The sequence below is a fragment of the Myotis lucifugus genome, unplaced genomic scaffold (assembly GCF_000147115.1).
Source record: "Myotis lucifugus unplaced genomic scaffold, Myoluc2.0 scaffold_236, whole genome shotgun sequence".
In the NCBI taxonomy this organism is placed as follows: Eukaryota; Metazoa; Chordata; class Mammalia; order Chiroptera; family Vespertilionidae; genus Myotis; species Myotis lucifugus.
Window position 1 is genome coordinate 1,580,828 of NW_005871284.1, and position 19,828 is coordinate 1,600,655.

The 19,828-nt window shown below is 38.8% G+C and overlaps 1 protein-coding gene across 4 annotated transcripts in view; it reads right to left on the reverse strand.

Annotated features, from left to right (window-relative positions):
• Nucleotides 1-877: 877 nt before the first annotated feature.
• The window catches only part of DDIAS (DNA damage induced apoptosis suppressor), a 23,100-nt gene continuing 4,149 nt past the window's right edge, over nt 878-19,828 (reverse strand). Inside the window, exons 2-5 of one of the 4 annotated variants that reach the window (XM_006098471.3) lie at nt 12,824-12,952; nt 7,324-7,485; nt 4,710-4,827; nt 878-3,774 (exon numbers count right to left, since the gene is read on the reverse strand). In XM_006098471.3, the coding sequence (XP_006098533.1) occupies nt 1,147-3,774; nt 4,710-4,827; nt 7,324-7,485; nt 12,824-12,952 (3,037 nt within the window). In that variant the 3' untranslated portion in view covers nt 878-1,146. The remainder of the gene's footprint in view (nt 3,775-4,709; nt 4,828-7,323; nt 7,486-12,823; nt 12,953-19,828) is intronic. The other 3 variants (XM_023762204.1, XM_023762203.1, XM_023762205.1) reach the window with 3 other exon arrangements.

Genomic DNA, 19,828 nt, shown 5'->3' on the forward strand with positions numbered 1-19,828 from the left:
AAGTGAAAAGTTAGGGAGAGGAAGAGAAACAAGACAGTGAGAAGGTAAAGATGGGTATACTGGTAATTGATTAACAGCCAAACACGAGAAAGATCAGCACTAAATAGAAGGTGTGCATCATTTTCTGAGATTAGAGGGAAGAAGCTGTGATGAGTACAGATATAGATGAGTAGGTATGGGTGTGGAAAGTGGGGGAAACAACAGGTGATCTCAATCTTCTCCATGAAGGAGGAAGCAAGAGGAGCAGTAGGTTGGTGGCATGAAGAGAATGAAGATTTGGAATAGATGCTGTGGGGAATGGCACAGGGAGCTGAACAGAGTACAGGTTTCACAGCTAAAGGTTTAACTGAGGGGCTGCTGGGGACTAGAGTGTCTACAAACTTCTCCTGATTTTTGCTCTTATTAGCACTACAAGCTTATCTCCAATCACAGAACTTATCAGATACTGTTTGTTTACTAAACCATGAGTTTCTTGAGGGAAAGAGCTTGGCTTTCACCTTTGCGTTCCCAGTACCTCGAATGAAGCAAGCATATAATGAATATTTATTAAATAAAATAGTCACAGTTTCACATTTAACTCTAACTACTCAGTTTTTATTGACCTTTTTTCTTATCCCTAGCCCAGATTCTGCTGGGTTAATTGCTTCTCTATCAGGATCCCATAGCAACATGAATGTTTGTAATAGCCATTAAAAACCTCTTTCATTGCATCTGCTGCATTGTAGTGAAACTGTAATATGTCTGCTACCTAGTGGAACAAAATCTTTTGAGATCAGTGATCTTGTAGGTTTGGTATCACAAACTTGACAGAGTAGTTGGCTTAATACACAACAGGCATTTTCGTGAGCTGAGCTGACCAATTAATGAGGATTTTAAGTTTTGCTTTGTAAAGGCTTTATTTCTGAATGTACATGTGAGTTTAACAAACAATTTTAACAGTCAAAACCAACAATATTACTAACATACAATCAAAAATATAAAGTGCCAAGTTATCCAGATCAGAATATTCTGGATAAACACAGAAAAACAATTGCTTTATAAACATTTTTAAAAGACAGCACCTCTTTTCTATTTGTGTCTCTTCAAGTGTTTAAAACGGGAAGAATGCCTCCCATGCCAGTGGAGGCAAACGTTCCAAACAAACCTTTAAAGGTTCAGCCACTGGGGTGAGGTGACTTTCTGTGAAAACAATTCAGGAGACCAAGCATTTTTAGTTTCAGGCACTGAAGGTGGCCAATTTTCTGAAAATGAAAGGCAACATCTGACTTCTGAACCACAACCAAGTCCCAACGCTGACTCTTTGGAAATCCAGCCTGAGTGTGTACTGCTGTAGTTAGGAGTTTTCTGGTTTGCAACTACTGCTGTAAGCGTGTTCTTTAAATTTAACTCTTTCTTAATGAAACGTTTATTGGTTCTTTGTTTGACACGCTTCAGTTTCTTTCTCGGTAATGTGTTCTGATCAGGAGAATTACAGGCAGCAAGGCATTTTCTTAGACCAACGGCTTGGAATCCAAGCATATCGGGAAGAAATGCTTTTTTTGTGGTAGGAGGGACCCATTCATCAATGTCAGATTCAAAGCACTCAGCAATAGAACAGTTGTTGACAACCTCTGGTTGTGTAACACCAGGTATAACAGGGCTTTTGGATTTCTGGCTGGGTGTTTTTATATTTTTTTGAGACCTGGGAGTGGCTTTCTGTGCCTCATTTTCAGAGGAAATCCTTGTTTCTTTATAGTTACTATCAAGATCCACATAAAAGGAAGGTAGTTTCTTGAAAGCTCCTTTCACCCCATGAATTCTTGTTTGGTGGAATCCTGCAATAGGAGTTGACTGTGAACATGGAACAAAGTCCTGACTATCTTCAACATCACTTTCTGAATCTGATGGAAAATGTGGTGAAGAGCATGTTTTTGGATTCATGGAGGCAGGCATGTTTGGCAAGGATAATTTTTGTGAAGATTGGCTGAAGTTTTCAGGCAGTGACCTCAGTGAAAAATCAGATTCTATATGATGACTTTCTGCCGAAGACTTTCCCCATTGTAACAAAACATCCTGTGACTCTTTGGTAGTTTCTGTTGCCATGTCCATTTCTTTAGCACTATCATCAAAGAGATCAGCAGAAGCATTGTAGCTGCTTTCATGACCAGGAACATAGGTCTGTGTTAAGTTATTTCTGATATGTCCATAAGGCATTTCTTTCAGTGCATCTGTACTTCTACTTGGACTGCTGCAAAGAGCTTCTAAGGAATATGTAAGTTTCCTGCAAATTGTAAGACTGTCACCTTGGTTCTTTGGCCATCTCCTACATTGTTTATTTTCTAAGCTGCAAAGGTCAGAAACATCATTATACCTCCTGGAACACAACGTCATCCACTTTTCACTCATTTCCAAAGGTGATTTTTCTCCACATCCCTTAAAATACTTGCTACTGAGACAAGAATGGTCACTCTCTGAAGTACTGTGTATATGAGAAATCGTAGCCCTACGTGGTGGAATTCTGGTAGACTTCCTAAGAGTAGATGTTGTTCCTAAACCCTTTGAAGCTGGAAACAGAGCTGACAGAGAAGCATTTGCTGGAAAACATTCAGAAATATCTCTTCCATTTCTACCTACAGAGACAGCCTCTGCTGTGTTATCTGGTTGTGACTCCTGAACACTAGCAGCTGGATTTGCTTCACAGTTGGAAAGGAAGTTACCTTTGCCAGAGTTTGCTTTGACTGTTGCTTGTGATGCTCTTAACGCTATAGGTGGTGTAAGCAAGGCTCCAGCAGTTCCCTGGGGAGTCACAGATAAACTGTTGAGGTCTGCATGTAATTCATCGATGCCATTATCTAGATGAGGCTTCCTACTGCTGGCACCCACCGGAGTTATAGCAATCTCACTTTCGATAACTGCCAGAAACTTGTTTAAGCTTTCAGAGAGTGGCAGATCATCCCAAATCTTGGGGTCATAATCCTGGGAACCACTAGCTATTTCTTCAAGTCTGAGTGATATAGGTGGACAACACACAGATCTTTCCTGAAGGCTGAAGGGAGTACTGATATCATGACCTGTTAGCTCATGCTGGGAATTTCTCTTTTTAATTTCTACTGCACTGTGGAAGGATTTTGTATTACTTGGCTCATGGGACTCTTGCATTTTCAAGGAGAAAAAATTAGAAACAGTAACTCCAATTTCATGATGACTGCTGTGTACTCCACTTGGCTGATTAGCTTGTAAGCCAAGTTCATCACCTAACTTTTGTGCTGTGCTCTTTTTATCCATATATGAAACAAGGCTCCATGAACACTGAATGGCATCATGGCAACCACCTGAACCAGTGGCCTCTGCCAAGGAAATGCACTTTCTGTTCTGGTGAAGAGTATCAAAGGCCTTGCTTTGTTCTGAAGCTGAAAAATTATCTTCATCTGTTAGCTGTGAAACAATGGAAGTGAGTTCAAGTGATGACTGCCAGGACATTAGAAAGTTATCTCTGCCATGGGATTCCACAAAATCAGAGCTGCTGTCAAGGCTACACATGCTGCTGAGATCACTACTTGAGTGTTCTAAAGCAAGCAGGTGGCTCGTAGGTGCCTGGGAGCCACCATGGAGTTTCCTGAAATTGGAAAGCTGCAAAAGCTGCCGGAAATAGTCAATGACAGTGAAGCCTGCGACACTCGGGTCTGGTAGGACAATCTGGCAAGCTAGTAGCTCTTTAATTTCTCTCCTGCGGCCAAGGCACTGTTCTAAGAAGGTACTGGAATCTGAACCTTGCCCATGTTGTTTTTCAAAATTCTGCGAAAGAAGTTAATACATTTAAATGAGAATAAATTTTTCTTCCTTTGACTAGAATGTGAAACAGATTTAAAATAATTTCAATCATCTAGTGTTATAAACACAGTAGTATAAGTAAGAGAAGCAAACCCTGGAGTAAAGAGACTTGTATTCAAATCCCAGTTCTAACATTTACTAGTGTTGTGACTTTGGACAACTTATTTAACCTTTTTGAGCCTTAGTTTTCTCATTTATAAGCTAGAGATTTAAAAAATGCAAGTTTACTGTATTTGCAATAACATGGAAAACTGCACTGCTTAGGAAATAGTAGTTGCTCAATAAATGATAGCTATTATATTTGTCATTAACTTCCATAAACTTTGAGTGCTTAAGGGAATGTTCTAACCTATTAAAAAAAAAGATAAAGAACTGTCTAAGGTTTTAACAAAGAAAAGCTCAGTAGCTCCTGGCTTCACCTTCCCTTTGGTCTTTCTCACTGTGCAGTTAGGGAGTGCTTTGTTCTTATTTTTAAAACCCTAATTCCAATGTGGATAAAATTTATATTTGTTCCCTTTAGCATAAATGAAACAGGAAAGGATTACTCCTTCAGAATTAGTACATTATTTTCAACTTCTATTGTCACTTTTATAATTATTTAAAACCATCCTTTCTAACCTATTATTAGTTATGAATATGCAGATAAACAAATATCTAACACTTCTGAATTTACATAAAGTTAGATTTTTAAAGCTCTGAAAACATTTAAACTAGACTCTTCTGACTTTTGAAAGAGGAAGTTGTCGCACATGGTGTTTAACCTATAGCCTATTTTTACACATTCTAAAGTGCTTCTACAGGATCTCACATTTATGACTCCTAGAAACTGTTTAGAGAATTAAAATCATTTCATTACAATGGAAATGTTAACAGAACAGAAGAAAGCTAGAAGCAATTACCGTCACTCCAAAAATAAAGCTCTGTCCAACAAAGCAAGTTTCCACTGCTTTAGTTAATAGGTTCTGAGTTGCATCCCTATCCAGTGCTCCTGGAATTTCACTGGAATCCTGAATGTATCTTGATTGGAGAAAAAAAAAAGTGTGAAGAGATAAACTTTGAAATTTTAACTTGCCATAAAGTCAGAATATATGAACAATTAGTTTGAAAATGCAGCATGAACCTTTTGAGTTACATATTTAAAAAAGTGACTTTAGCCCCGGCTGGTTTGGCTCAGTGGATAGAGCATAGGCCTGCGTACTGAAGAGTCCCGGGTTTGATTCTGGTCAAGGGCACACGCCTGGGTTGTGGGCTTGATCCCCAGTATGGGGGGAGGGGTGTAGGAGGCAGCCGATCAATGATTCTCTCTCATCATTGATGTTTTTCTCTCTCTCCCTTCTTCTCTGAATTTTTTTTTAAAAAAGTGACTTTAAAAGCTAGGCATTTTGTTCCCTCTAGTTTCCCACAGCTAGGAAGACAAAAACAATTGATCAAATGTGAATAAAATAGATGCCTGCCTAGGAATCAGGCCCAGCAATTATTCTAGAAGCAGCAGTGGAAGTAGTAGTGGGATCTCTAGTCCTCATCAAAGCAGAGGGGAGTCTTTCCTCTTCCCTGGCGATCCTACGGTCCCTCTGCTGTCCCTTTCTTCAAATGAGTCTGTTCTCAACAATAAGGAGACAGACAGACATTTCTTCTGTTAGGAATTAGGGGAGGAGGGTAGAAGACTGCTTAAATATATCCTTGCATTTCAGGACAACATCATAAAAGGTCAAACTATGCAGGTAAAGTTGTAATGAGAGAAATAACAAAATTTCAACTTCTAATATGCAAATATTCCCACAAATGGCTTCTTCTGCCTCAAGAGATGTTGGCCACTTGAATGTAAATATCAACCTGTATAATCCCTCAGTTTGTAACAATTTTACTGCCCTAACGGGTCTGGCTCAGTGGATAGAGCATCAGCCTGCAGACTGAAGGGTCCCAGGTTTGATTCTGGTCAAAGGCATGTACTTTGGTTTCGGCCACATCCCCAGTGGGGGTTGTGCAGGGAGGTAGTTGATTGATGTTTCTCTCTCATTGATGTTTCTAACTCTATTCCTCTCCCTCCTCTCTGTAAAAAAATCAGTAAAATATATTTTTAAAAAAAGAAACAATTTTACTTTCTTATTCTATGTCCTCTAACTTGGATTAGAGTTTTGTAATTTAGTATTCTAATCACAGCTTAGTTGGCCTGGATAAAAGGAGCTTGGTTTAATATTATCACTATATTAGAGGCCCAGTGCACAAAAATTTGTGCACTCGGGGGGAGGGGGTCCCTCAGCCCGGCCTGTGCCCTCTCGCAGTCTGGGACCCCTCGGGGGTGACCACTTGCTGGCTTAGGCCTGCTCCCCGGGGGATTGGGCCTAAGATGGCAATCAGACATACCTCTGGCAGCCCGGCAGCCCTCGGGGGATGTCCATTTGCCAGCGGGAAGCAGACCTAAGCTGCAGTCAGACATGCTGAGGAGGCAGGAGAGGCTCCCACCACCACTGCTGTACTGGCAGCCATCAGCCTGGCTTGTGGCTGAGCAGAGCTCCCCTCTGTGAGAGTGCACTGACCAGCATTGAGCGTCTGCCCCCTGGTGGTCCCTGGTGGTCAGTGTGTGTCATAGTGACCAGTCATTCCCAGTCTTTCTGCTGTAGGGTCAGTTTGCATATTACCCTTTTACTGTATAGGATAGAGGCCTGGTGCACGGGTGGGGGCCAGCTGGTTTGCCCTGAAGGGTGATCCGGATCAAGGTGGGGGTCCCACTTGGGTGCCTGGCCAGCCTGGATGATGGGCTGATGGCTGTTTGCAGCTGGTCACACCCCCTTCAGGGTGGGGGTCCCCACTGGGGTGCCTGGCCAGTCTGGGTGAGGGGCTGAGGGCCGTTCTCAGGCTGCCGGGCGACTGAAGTGCCAGACTCTTTTTTTTTTTTTTTTTATTCTGGGATTTATTTACCTTCTATAGCTGTCACTGGAGCTGAGAGCCGGCTCCAGCTCTGAGGCCTGGCTCCAGCTCTGAGGCTGCGGCTGGCTGAAAGCAGGTATCTGGGTTTGTTTAGCTTCTATAATTGAAACTCTGTTGCCATCACTGGCGCTTTAAGCTCTGAGGCCGCAGCCAGCTGAAAGCAGGTATCTGGGGTTTGTTTAGCTTCTATAATTGAAACATTGTTGCTTTCGGAGTTCAGAGCTGGGCCGCGGCAGGCGGGGAACCTTGGCTTCCTCCATCACTGGAGCAAGCAAGCCTCATGTTGGCTTCAGCTGCGTGGCTGCCGGCCACCATCTTTGTTGGCAGTTAATTTGCATATCCTGCTGACTAGCCAATGGGAAGCGTAGCGGAGGTATGGTCAATTACCATGTTTATCTATTATTAGATAGGATATTCAGGAAATAAACATCTATTTCTTGATGATCATTTAAAGAAACTGATGATCTGAGGTTGAGTAGTCAATGAGGTCATCTATTTTACTAAATGTTTATTACCTTAAAAACACATTATTTTAAAATTCTATTAATATATTAATAGGAAAAGGAATGATTTAAATAATCTTACCTATGCAAATCAGTGGCAGTAAGACCAAAAAATGCGTCTAAACAGCTTCCAAAAACAGTAATGCCAAATAATTTATTTGATTCTGCAACTTTAATGGAAAGTCTGTATCTGTAACTGGCATTTTCAGCTTCACCAGTAGAACCACATTTTGGACAATTAGACCTGGAAAAGTGGAAGAAAAAAGTATAGAAATGTTCACTAATTTTTTTTTCATATAGTGAAAAAAAATCTGGAAAAGTAAAAATTAAAAATAATGTTTTGTGTACAAATGTTTCTATACAACTTACATTCGTCTTAAACTATTTCAAATTAATCTCTTTTAAATTTCTTTACTCATAACAGCTGCTTTCACTGATTTAAATTAAGTAGCACCGAACTGACAGAAAAGTGAAGGGAATGTGTGTGTGTGTTTGGAGGGTTTAGGGGGGCGGTGAGAGAGATGTTCTTATTGGGTAGCTAAATCATCATGAACAAAGTGAGACACATTATAGTCTGGGGTTGGGGGTATGTGAAAACTAAATAATGAAGTAAACACCACACCAACAGAAGACCTGAAAACTATTGTCTATCTTCTATTAAAAAATAATTAATCATCTTGAAACAATTAATAAAAATGTATACATAGAGAACCCAGTTACATTTTTCTCACCATTATAAAAATAACTTACTTTTTTAATTCTCTGTGATATGCTAAGAATTTATCAGATTACAAAGAGGTACAAAACATTGTATTTAACTTGTTTCTAAGGCAATGTGTAATTATGACCAACGTCTTTCTGGTGAAAAAAAAAAACTGTATTAAGTGTAACTTTACTGTCATGTACTAAATGTCTGGTCTTGGGATATTTTACTAAATCCCTTAAACTGTGATTTCCTCATCAGTAAAATTCAGGGTTGAAGAAGGATAAAAGGAGACAAAACAGAAGAAAATAAAGTAAAGAAAACATCTATTGCCAATTAATAAGTTAGTCTGCTTCTTTCTAATAATTATATTAAATATTGTAATGATATTGTCACTTCTATGAAATGTTTCCCTCCTTTTTAATTGTTTGCAATAATGTCTTACAACTTACATTCTTAATTTAGCAAACTGACAAATGAAAACATCTTTTGGTAATGGATAACTGTTGTTTTTGTTCTTTTGTTGCTTAGCGATTATCAACCTTTTTTATTTCATGGCACACATAAAATAATTACTAAAATTCTGCAGCACATCAAAAAATATATACTTTGCCAATCTGACAAAAAAATAGGTATAATTTTGATTCATCCACACAAGATGGCTATTGTTGTATTGGGTGTTGCCATTTTTTATTTGACAATCTAAGGAAAAAGAGGTGAGTGCCCCTGACTAAATAGTCAGGCATTACATGTTTTAAAAATTCTTGTGGCACTCCAGTTGAAAATTACTGATCTAGCTTAAAAAAGCAAATAGAAAATGCAAATAGAAAATAAAGTGTAAATATTTGATTGCTGCCATATAGCCACCAGGGGAGCCTAAACTCCACAGGACCAAGGTGACTATTTTGAACAAAGGTTAATCCTTTATATAAGAAGTTACTGATTCAGTATTAGATTTGTGATAATTATTATTTTTTGCTACACTGAGGATGGATCTGTGCCATTCCATTCGTGTAATCCTACCCAAATCTGCTGGAGTTGTGTTGTAATTTGGCTATAAATATACCTTCTTTAAAAATTATATATTAATAATGCATTCAAGTCTAATGTAATATTTTTTAAAAAATATATTTTATTGATTTTTTACAGAGAGAAAAGGAGAGGGATAGAGAGTTAGAAACATCGATGAGAGAAACATCAATCAGCTGCCTCCTGCACACTCCCTACTGGGGATGTGTCCGCAACCAAGGTACATGCCCTTGACCGGAATTGAACCTGAGACCCTTGAGTCCGCAGGCCAACGCTCTATCCACTGAGCCAAACCGGTTAGGGCAAATGTAATATTCTTAGCAAATCTTAATAGGCATCAGCATTTTGCAGTTCATAAATGTTTGCAACATACATTCTTTCATTCTGATATGTAAACAAGGCCATTTATTCCCATTTATGTAAGGGAAAACTGGGGTGAATTTTTGCCCAAGGTGACAGACAAAGTTAGTGAATTTTATGACCCAGATCCAAGGCTTTGGATTTCTATCCTGGAGATTTTTCTTGCATGATGCCTTATGATAACTATAAGAACAATATGGTTAGTAATGAACTATCTTTCAAGTACAGTATCAATGATAGCCTAACAAAAACTAGGTTTACTCATATTTGGCAATGATACATCTGATAAAGGGTTAATATCCAAAATATATAAGGAACTCATACAGCTTAACAAAACAAAGACAAACAATCCAATGAAAAAAATGGGCAAAGGACCTAAATAGACACTTCTCCAAAGAGAACATACAGATGGCCAAGAAACATAAGAAAAATGCTCAAAGTCACTGATCATCCAAGAGATGCAAATCAAAATCACAATGAGGTACCATCTCACACCTGTCAGAATGACTACTATTAACAAATGACAAGTGCTGGCGAGGATGTGGAGAAAAGGGAACCCTAGTACACTGCTGGTGGGAATGCAGACTGGTGCAACCATTATGGAAAACAGTAGGGAGTTTCCTCAAAAAATTAAATATGGAACTGCCATTTGACCCAGTGATCCCACTTCTAGTAATATATCCTAAGAAACCCGAAGCAACAGTCAGAAAAGTTGTATGCACCCCTATGTTCATAGCAGCACAATTTACAATAGCTAAGATCTGGAAACAGCCCAAGTGCCCATCAGTAGATGAGTGGATAAAAAAGCTGTAGTACATTTATACCATGGAATACTATGCAGCAGCAAAAAAGAAGAATCTCTTACCCTTTGAGACAGCATGGAGGGACCTGGAGGGTATCATGCTAAGTGAAATAAGTCAATCAAAGAAAGACAAGTATCACACAATCGCACTTATATGTGGAATGTAAGTAACAAAATAAAGTGATGAACAGTGTGGATCCAGAGCATGGAACAGAGTGTGGAATCTCAGAGGGCAGGCGGGGGAGGGTGAGTGGGTGGGAGGGAGGTAATCAACCAAAGATCTTGAATGCATATATATAACCCATGGACAGAGACAATAGGGTGCTAAAGGCCTGTGGTGGTGGGGGGTGGGGGTGTCCTGGAGGGAGTCAATGGGGGAAGAATGGGGACATGTAATACTTTCAACAATAAAAAATTATTTAAAACAAAACAAAAAACTAAGTTTATTAATATGAATGCATATAAACACTAAATTATATATAGCTTTATACAGGGTGCCCCCAAAATATGTATACACAAAAAAATATAATTATAAAGCCAGTGTTTACATTTCATTTCATTTTAAAAATGTAATAGAATCTACAGACATCCCATATACATTTTTTTGGGATGCCCTGTATATGTAGATATTTATGTATATGATTTCCTTTAATCCTTTGGGAATAAGGCTGGATTGAAACAAATAAATGTTAGTGTGGAGTAATACACATCAGAGCTTGAACTTTAATATGTATACAAATCACTTGGAATCTAAGTCTGGGTCAAGGCCCCAAAGCCTGCATTTTTAACAAGCTGCCCCGGCTTCTGGTTGAGCGGCACTCCCCCTGTGGGAGCGCACTGACCACCAGGGGGCAGCTCCTGCATTGAGCATCTGCCCCATGGTCAGTGCACGTCATAGTGACCAGTAGTTTGCCGACGGGCTGAAACCGGCTCTCCAACATTCCCAGAGGGGTCCCAGATTGCGAAAGGGCACAGGCCAGGCTGAGGGACCCCAAGGGTGCATGATCCCGAGCAGAGAGGAATGTGGGAGGTTGGCCAGCTGGGGAGGGACCACAGGAAGGCTGCAGGGCGTGTCTGGCCCATCTCACTCAGTCCCGATTGGCCAGACCCCAGCAGCAACCTAACCTACTGGTCAGAGCGTCTGCCCCGTTGTGGTCCGTGCACATCATAGCGAGCAGTTGAGCAGCCTTAGCATATCATTAGCATATTATGCTTTGACTGGTTGAATGGCCAACTGGATGACTGGACACTTAGCATATTAGGCTTTTATTGTATAGGATACTACTCAGCCATAAAAAAGAATGAAACCTTACCATTTGTGACAGCATGGATGGACCTAGAGGCTATTATGCTAAGTGAAATAAGTCAGTGAGAGAAAGACAAATTCCATAGGATTTCACTTACATGTGGGAACCTTAAGAACAATATAAATGAGCAAAGAAAACAGAAACAGGCTTATAGATACAAAAAAACAGACTGATGGTAGCCAGAGGGAAATGGGGTTTGGGTAAAAAAGATGAAAAATTAAGTAGTACAAATTGGCAGTTACAGAATAGTCACAGGGATGTAAAGTACAGCAAATAGTCAATAATATTGTAATAACTCAGTATGGTGCCAGATGGGTACTAGAAATATAAGGGGAAACACTTTGTAAGGTATATGATTATCTAACTACTATGCTATACACCTGAAACTCTAAAACTAATACAAAATAATACTGAATGTGAACTGTAATTGAAAAAAAAAAGTACTTTAAGGCTTTACATACCACTTCCTTCCAATAGGAGAAAACTATGATCAATATGTGTGAAATTCAATTTGACTTGTTTAAATAAATAAAAACTTTTTGGGTGGCTGAGCAGTGGGGTGGGAAGGGATAGGAGAGAGGATAGATAGTGTCTGAGCTACAATTCACATTTTAAGACAGGAAAAGAAAGTTCTTAGTATCAGAGAAAGATTTCTAGACTAAAGAAACTATGGGTCCCATTAAGTAACTTAGAAGGGCAATTCACATCTGTTTGGGTTAGGTGAATAGCTTATATGGATAAGTAAGTACCCCCCCCGCCCCCTTACTCATAATTTTTGGAAGAGCGCACACATACACATACACAAATAAAGTTAATATGGTCCTTCATATAAAAAGAGTATCATATTCACATACGTGTGTGTGTGTGTGTGTGTGTATATATGATAATTTTATATGAATGATCAAAAACTTCCCATACATATATTTTTTTATATCTGTACATCTATGTGCCTGCATCTTTATATACATCATGGAACCTTTTCAAATGAAATCTTGGAACCCTAACAGAAGGATGAGAATGGAAGTCTTGCTGAAATGAAAGTGGGGGCCAGAGCCCATCCTACTTGTTAGCACCATCTATTATTCCTTCTCTAGTCCCCATCTCCCAGTCTAGAAGCATGAACCCTTAAAGCTCTACAGAATGTAATTTGAAAACCACCACTGCTCTAAATCTTCGAGGTTAAAACAAAGAAGAAAGTTAACCTTATTAAATACAAAGTACCTACTATAGTTTTTATCACTAAGGATTTGGAATTCAAAAAAAATCTTTAGGTGGAAATGAAATCTTTAGTGGAGAAATGAAAGTGGGGAATTTCTGTTTCCTGCAGCAGCTTGCAACTGACTTGTATTTCCTCTCTTGTGTTTACAGACTTTACTTTTACCTTTTGGAGACTAAGATTATCCGAGAGAAGCACTTTTGACATGAAGGATATATAAAACTTGAATTTTGGAGAGCAAGAACTGAGGCAAGAAGAAATTTTCTTCTTCTATTCATGTATTCACGTTGTGGCCTGAAAAACAAAATAGTCACTGGGGTGAGTGGCAAATCTTTAATTGTAGGTGCATAATGCATTTCTGAAGAAAACCTCTTAACCTCCACTGCAAAGCCAAGAGATGTCTTTTCTAGTAAATGTCAATGTACTGAAAAACTAATTTTCTTTTCATGCTTATTTAAAAGTATTAATAGAAAGAAAATAAAATTTAAATCAGAATAGTTCAAACAAACATTCTTTTTCTGAGTAAATATTTCATTCTCAATAATTCAGGAAAAGTCATTTAGCTTTTTTCACATCTTTATAAGAAAAGCTATATAGAACTCTATTTGGATCTCAGTGTGTACATTTTTACACAGCTTAAAGAGAAAGAAAATTCATATTTTGCAAGCAGAAAAAGCAAAATGTTATATGGTGAAATGAGAGTTCAAAGTGCTTTAAGATACTTGAATAAAGCATATTTAAGAAATCCTATATCATAAAAGCCTAATATGCTAAAGTCTGATCATTCGTTTGACCATTCGACCAGTCATTATGATGCACACTAACCACTAGGGGGCAGACACTCCAACCAGTAGGTTAGCTTGCTGCTGGGGTCAGGCCAATCGGGACTGGGCGAGATGGGCTGGACATGTCCTGGAGCCCTTCCACAGTCCCTCCCCGGCCCCAATTGTGCACTGGTGGGGTCCCTCGGCCTGGCCTGCACCCTCTGGCAATCTGGGACTCCTTGGGGGATGTTGGAGAGCTGGTTTTGGCCCGATCCCTGCAGGCCAGGCCAAGAGATGCCACTGGTGCACGAATCCATGCACTAAGCCTCTAGTAAAAAAATAAAATAACAACATTCTACTCTTTTATACTCTTAAAAATTTCAAATGTTGGTTTGTTTACCAACATTTAAAACTGATTAGCTTAATTACAGTATAAAATAAATGTCTCTGCATATGTTCAAAATAAAGCTGTATCAATAAATTTTCATTTGTAAACACATGGCAAAAGCTTTCAATTTCTGAGTATGGGTGGAACTGTTTCTGAGACTGGCAACCACAAACTTTGACAAAGTGAAAGTCACAGTTAAAAATCATAATAAAACTTTTAGGCATAACTCTTCAAGGGATAATCAGAAATTTAGAAATGTGGTGATGATGAAGGGAGATCTTAAAGTGATACTAATCTTGCCCATAATCAAAATGACATTTCTATGAAAATAAAATCTTGCCACCTAAGGCAGTAAGAAACTTGAAAAGATGAAAGATAAATCTATAATAATAAAAGTGTAATATGCTAATTAGACTGGACGTCCTCTCGGATGTCCTTCCAAACAAAGCTGGGGCTGCGAGGGAAGCCTGTGCCAGCAGCCAGGGGAAGGCCTACTCTTGCACGAATTTTGTGCATCGGGCCTCTAGTAGATTTATATAACTCACTGAGCTGCCTTATTAAAGGGAGCAGAAAAAAAGGCTGATATTGCCTAATTCTTTGTTGTTATCCTTACTTTGGGGTCCTTAAATATAAGACTAGTAAGGTCCTACCAAAAGCACATTTGTACTCCTAGATTTGGTTTTTATTTTAGGCCACATGGCAATCTCTAAGGACAAGGTAGAGAAGGTGATATCGGATCAAGGGGAAGGCAAAAAGAAGGGTCACAAAAAAACATCTGCCTTCTACCTCTCCTCTAAAATTCAGTTTAGGGTATAGGGTGTAACACAATGGCACACCTACCTGTAAGCTATGAGACATAACATAGAGCAAAGCTCCCTCCTGAAAATGTCATCTCTTACCTGTTTAAAATCCTTCTATTTAGAATGAGGCCTCAATTCCTTACAATGGCCTATGAGGCCCTAGATCACTTAGCTCCATCTCCTTGACTTCACCTTGACCACTGCACTTCAAGCCACACTAGCCTTCTTTCTGCTCAACTACACCAAATGGTTTCTCTTCTCAGGCTTTTGTGCTTACATTTCTCTGTGCCTAAAATTTTCTTCCCTTAGTTCTTCAAATAGCTGGTTCATCCTCATCCTTCAATCTTTAGCTCTAATGTTAACCCCTTTAGAGAGCCCCACTTTATCTCAAGTACACCTCTTAGTTTCTGTGACATGTATCACCTATCTTATTTCTTCATGGTGCCAATCATGCTCGTGACATAAGCAACCATGAGAATGCATCTATTCTACATATGCATTGTTTACTTATTTTGGTTTGTTCTTCCCCTGCTAGTCTGAAAGTTTCATAAAGACAGGGACCTGGTCTATCCTGTGCTCTACTGTATCCCCAGTGCTTAGCACACAGTGAATTCACTATAAATATTCAGTGAATACATAAAAAAAACTATAAGCAGAACCATGCAATTTAAGAAACTTTTATATGTCATATAATAGGATTTTCCTCCTTTTCATTGAAAGCTCTCTTCAAAGCCTTTCTTTATTAACAAAAAGAATGACTTTTCTTTTTTCCCACATCTTATACTACTGTACTTCTATAGTCTTACATGTTTTTTTCCTCTCTTCTATTTGGTTTATTCTCCCCAATGTAATCTCTCGAGTCTCTCTTCCTTGTTCTTTATATGCTAGTAATTTATGCTAGAGAACACAAAATAGTACTATGAGTTGTGTTCCTTATTCCCTTCCCCACCTTCAAACACTCCCCTACTGCAATGTTTCACATTTCTTTGTGTGTGTGTTCTTCCCCCCTCTCCCCCTGCCCCTGCCCCGACTCCTTCCTCTGTCCAAAATGTTCTTTCACTCTCCTTACTAAGGCTTATTCTTCTTTAAAATTCTTTTCAGGGCTCTTCTTCTCCTGGAAGCTTTCCCAGGTTTAGTAATCCTACTTTATTTATTTAAAAAATATTTTATTGATTTCAGAGAAGAAGGGAGAGGGAGAGAGAGATAGAAACATCAATGATGGCCGAAACCGGTTTGGCTCAGTGGATAGAGCGTCGGCCTGCGGACTGAAAGGTCCCAGGTTCGATTCCGGTCAAGGGCATGTACCTGGGTTGCGGGCACATCCCCAGTAGGAGATGTGCAGGAGGCAGCTGGTCGATGTTTCTCTCTCATCGATGTTTCTAACTCTCTATCTCTCTCCCTTCCTCTCTGTAAAAAATCAATAAAATATATTTAAAAAAAAAAAAAAAGAAACATCAATGATGAGAGAGAATCATTGATCAGCTGCCTCCTGCACACCCCGTACTGGGGACTGAGCCCACAACCCGGGCATGTGCCCTTGACTTAAATTGAACCTAGGACCCTTCAATACACAGGCCGACACTCTATCCACTGAGTCAAACCAGCTAGGGTTAATCCTACTTTTTAATTTACCACTTACCAACTTATAGTAAATTTGTTTGCGTGCTTTTTAAACGTTTTTTTCTTCTTTTTTTAAATCCTCACCCAAGGACATTTTCATTGGTTTTTAGAGAGAGGGGATGGGGAAGGTGGGAGAAGGGGAGAGAGACACACACACACAGAGACAGAGACAGGGAGAGAGAGAAACTTCAATCCGTTTCCTCTCCCATGAGCTCCAACTGGGGCTGGGGATTGAAGCCACAACCTAGGCATGTGCCTTGACTGGGAATCAAACCCAAGACCTTTCAGTGTATGGGAGGACACTCCTACCGACTGAGCCACAGCAAAAACTTGTTTAATATGTGTTTTTCAGGAACCAGAGCAAGGACCATCTTTTTATATTCCCATGCCTAGCTCAAAATTTGTCAATCTGATCTTTAGTTATTAAATTTTTTCCTGATTTTCAGTTTTCCTCTTCTTGAGCCAGTTCCAACAAATACCATTCGACATAAAACACCATTTTACCAAATCACAGAATAATTTTATATGTCTATATACATTACAGTTCACAGAATAGTTTCATATATGGTGCCTTAATTAAGACTTATTTTAACCATTGCTTACATTTTATCCTCATTTTGGATTTATTTTCTTTAATTGTGGTCATATGAGCAGAGATGATTTTATTTAGAGTTCTAAAATAAAACTTTACATTGTACCAAAACTATATTGGCATGCATCAAATCATATTCTTCACAAAATTATTATCAAATTCAAATTTTAGGAAATGGATTAAACCTGTATGATGACTAGGACACTGTGCCAAGTGTTGTGGGGAAATTTAAAGAAATAAGACACTTCCTGTCCTAAAATGTTCACTGTCTAACTGGGCAGACAACTTACCAATAAATGAAAAACATACAAGCAGAAATATTTGGGAATTAATTTCTAAGTTAAATGTATAAGAACTAATTGCTATATTTTTAAAAGGAAGGTTGGTTAAACTGTCTTTAAGGATTTACTGCACTCTAGTGGATAAAATAAGTATGTCTAGAAAATTATAACAAATTTGAGAATTGAAATGAAAAAGGTTATCAAATATTTATGTTTTACCTTGTAAACCCCAGAAAATTGCAAAAAAACTTCCCATTCATTGTCTGGTGGACAAAAATGTAATAATATCCTTTTAGATAGTTATTGTTAGTTATTCTTTGCTGTTTCCATAGTGTTTCCTTTATGATACTTGTCATCTAGTTTGCTTTGTCTCTCTCTCTCTCCTGCTTGACTTGCACTATAGTGAATCCAGGTTTGATGCATAAATGAATGAAGCATTGGGAATGAGTAAATACTAAAGTTAGGCAAGCACAATGATAGACTTAACAATTTCATATGTGGTATTTCTTGAAATTTATCTTTCTTTTTTATTTTATTAGGGAGGTTGGTAATATAGTAATACATTTATTTCAGCTCCATCATAGTCAGCAAACCATATTCTGGTGGAGGCTAAGTAGGGGTGGTGTGGTGAGAGAGTGGAGCAGGTGCACAGGGGGCTGCAGCAGAACAAGGCTAATGTATGGGGCACCTGAATTCTTGGTTTAAAAACCCCTTTATCTTGTTTCAACTATCAACTTATTATCAGTCACAAATCAATTGGGAGAAAGGGAGGCTCAAAGGATGAAAGACAAGTGCTTTCACTGAGCATCAGAGAATAATGCCAGTGTACTGAGGAAATACATCTACATTACTTCCCCTAAAGAACAGAATGTGGTACATTCTGTGGTACAGAATAAAAGCACTAAGAGAAAAAGAAGCTGATCCTGAACCAGAGGAAAAGAATTTCCAATTAAATAAATCTCTAAAGAGCAAGGTATACAATTAAATCTAGTAGAGCTTTATTCTATTATAATCATTCGCTAATTTTGTTACTTTATGAAAAAAGTAATCAATTAATCCTCAATTTCTTATACCTACTTGTACTTTTAATGTAACTTTGTTCCATTACCATCAGGAAATCCTTTTACCATCTGGGGGAATAAATTCCCATTTACTTAGCAAAATTCACAGAAACAGGGGTAGAGAAAGTTCCAAAGGATAGGCAGCCACTCATTGCTTTGGAGAATAAGCTATCTTTCCATGCTGGTCTGTAGCTTTTGACCCTCTCTACCAACTCCCAGGTCTGATGACTTTTACTTATTGATTTCAGAGAGAGAAGAAGGGAGAGAGAGAAACATCAATTTGTTGTTCCACTTATTTATGCATTCATTGGCTGATTCTTGTTTGTGTTCTGACTGGATAGAACCCGCAATCTTGGTGTATGGGGATGATGCCCTAACCAACTGAGCAACTTGGACAGTCTCGGGTCTGATGAATTTTGATAAAAGAAAAAGCTTGTTCCTCTTCCTAAAATGCTGAAACTTGGTATTTTTTTTCTGACTTTGAGCAAGAAAGGAATGGCAATTCAACTTAATTAAGTAAGCCTAATTGTCTTAAATCTCTTCTATTGTTTATGGCTTTATTTTATTTTTTTAATATATATTTTTTTATTGATTTCAGGGAGGAAGGGAGAGGGAGAGAGAGATAGAAACATCAATGATGAGTGAGAATCATTGATCTGCTGCCTCCTGCACGCCCCCTACTGGGGATCGAGCCCGAAACCTGGGCATGTGCCCTAGACTGGAATCAAACCTGGGACCTTTCAGTCCACAGGCCGAAGCTCTATCCACTGAGCCAAACCGGCTAAGGCTATGGCTTTATTTTTAATTATAATTTGTCATTTTGTCTATCTTTCATTTAAACTGCCAAATATGTTCACATGCCTGAATTTTCTACAATATCGTTAACAAAAAGACTTAAAATAATAAACACTGCATTTAGAAATGTCTTCCTTCCACAGTTTAATGAATGCCCAGTACATAAATATTAATTTATGGTCACACAGCTTTGAAGTTTCTTAGCTCTCTGGGCTGTCAGGAAAAACGTAAAACTTAACAGAGCACCAACTCATCTGGCCCACATGTGAAACTGAAAAAGCCTCAGATTATTTTGAAACAAATTAATTATCAGAAAACCAGTGCATGCCTTAGGAAGAAATGGAGTTATTAACTAATTGCATTATCATATGTAATTATATCATTAATGTAACCCCTTTTTCACATGGTCAGTCATTAATTCCAACGCTGATGTATCCATATTTGTAATAGTTAGATCCTGTTTTATGTTAATAAAATGGCCCTATGGCTCTTAACTACTCATTATAAGACATATATTTATTTATTTTTATTGATTGTAGAGAGGGTAAGGGAGAGGGAGGGAAAGAGAAACAGAGATCTGAGAGAAACATCCATGGGTTGCCTTCTCTACCCTCCCCCATTGGGGACCGAATCTGCAACCTGGGTATGTGCCCCATCCAGGAATCCAACCGGTGACCTTTTGGTGTACAGGACGACCAAGCCATACCGGCCAGGGCTAAGACACATATTTTTCACCCTGGGCCCAGGAATTAGTTCCAGTTTATCACAGGGCTTACTCAAGTTCAAATAGCACTTTGGATTCCCCACAAATTAAAGGGTCATGATACTCAGGACTTTTGCTACTTGTAGGGCATTGCTCTGAAATCAGG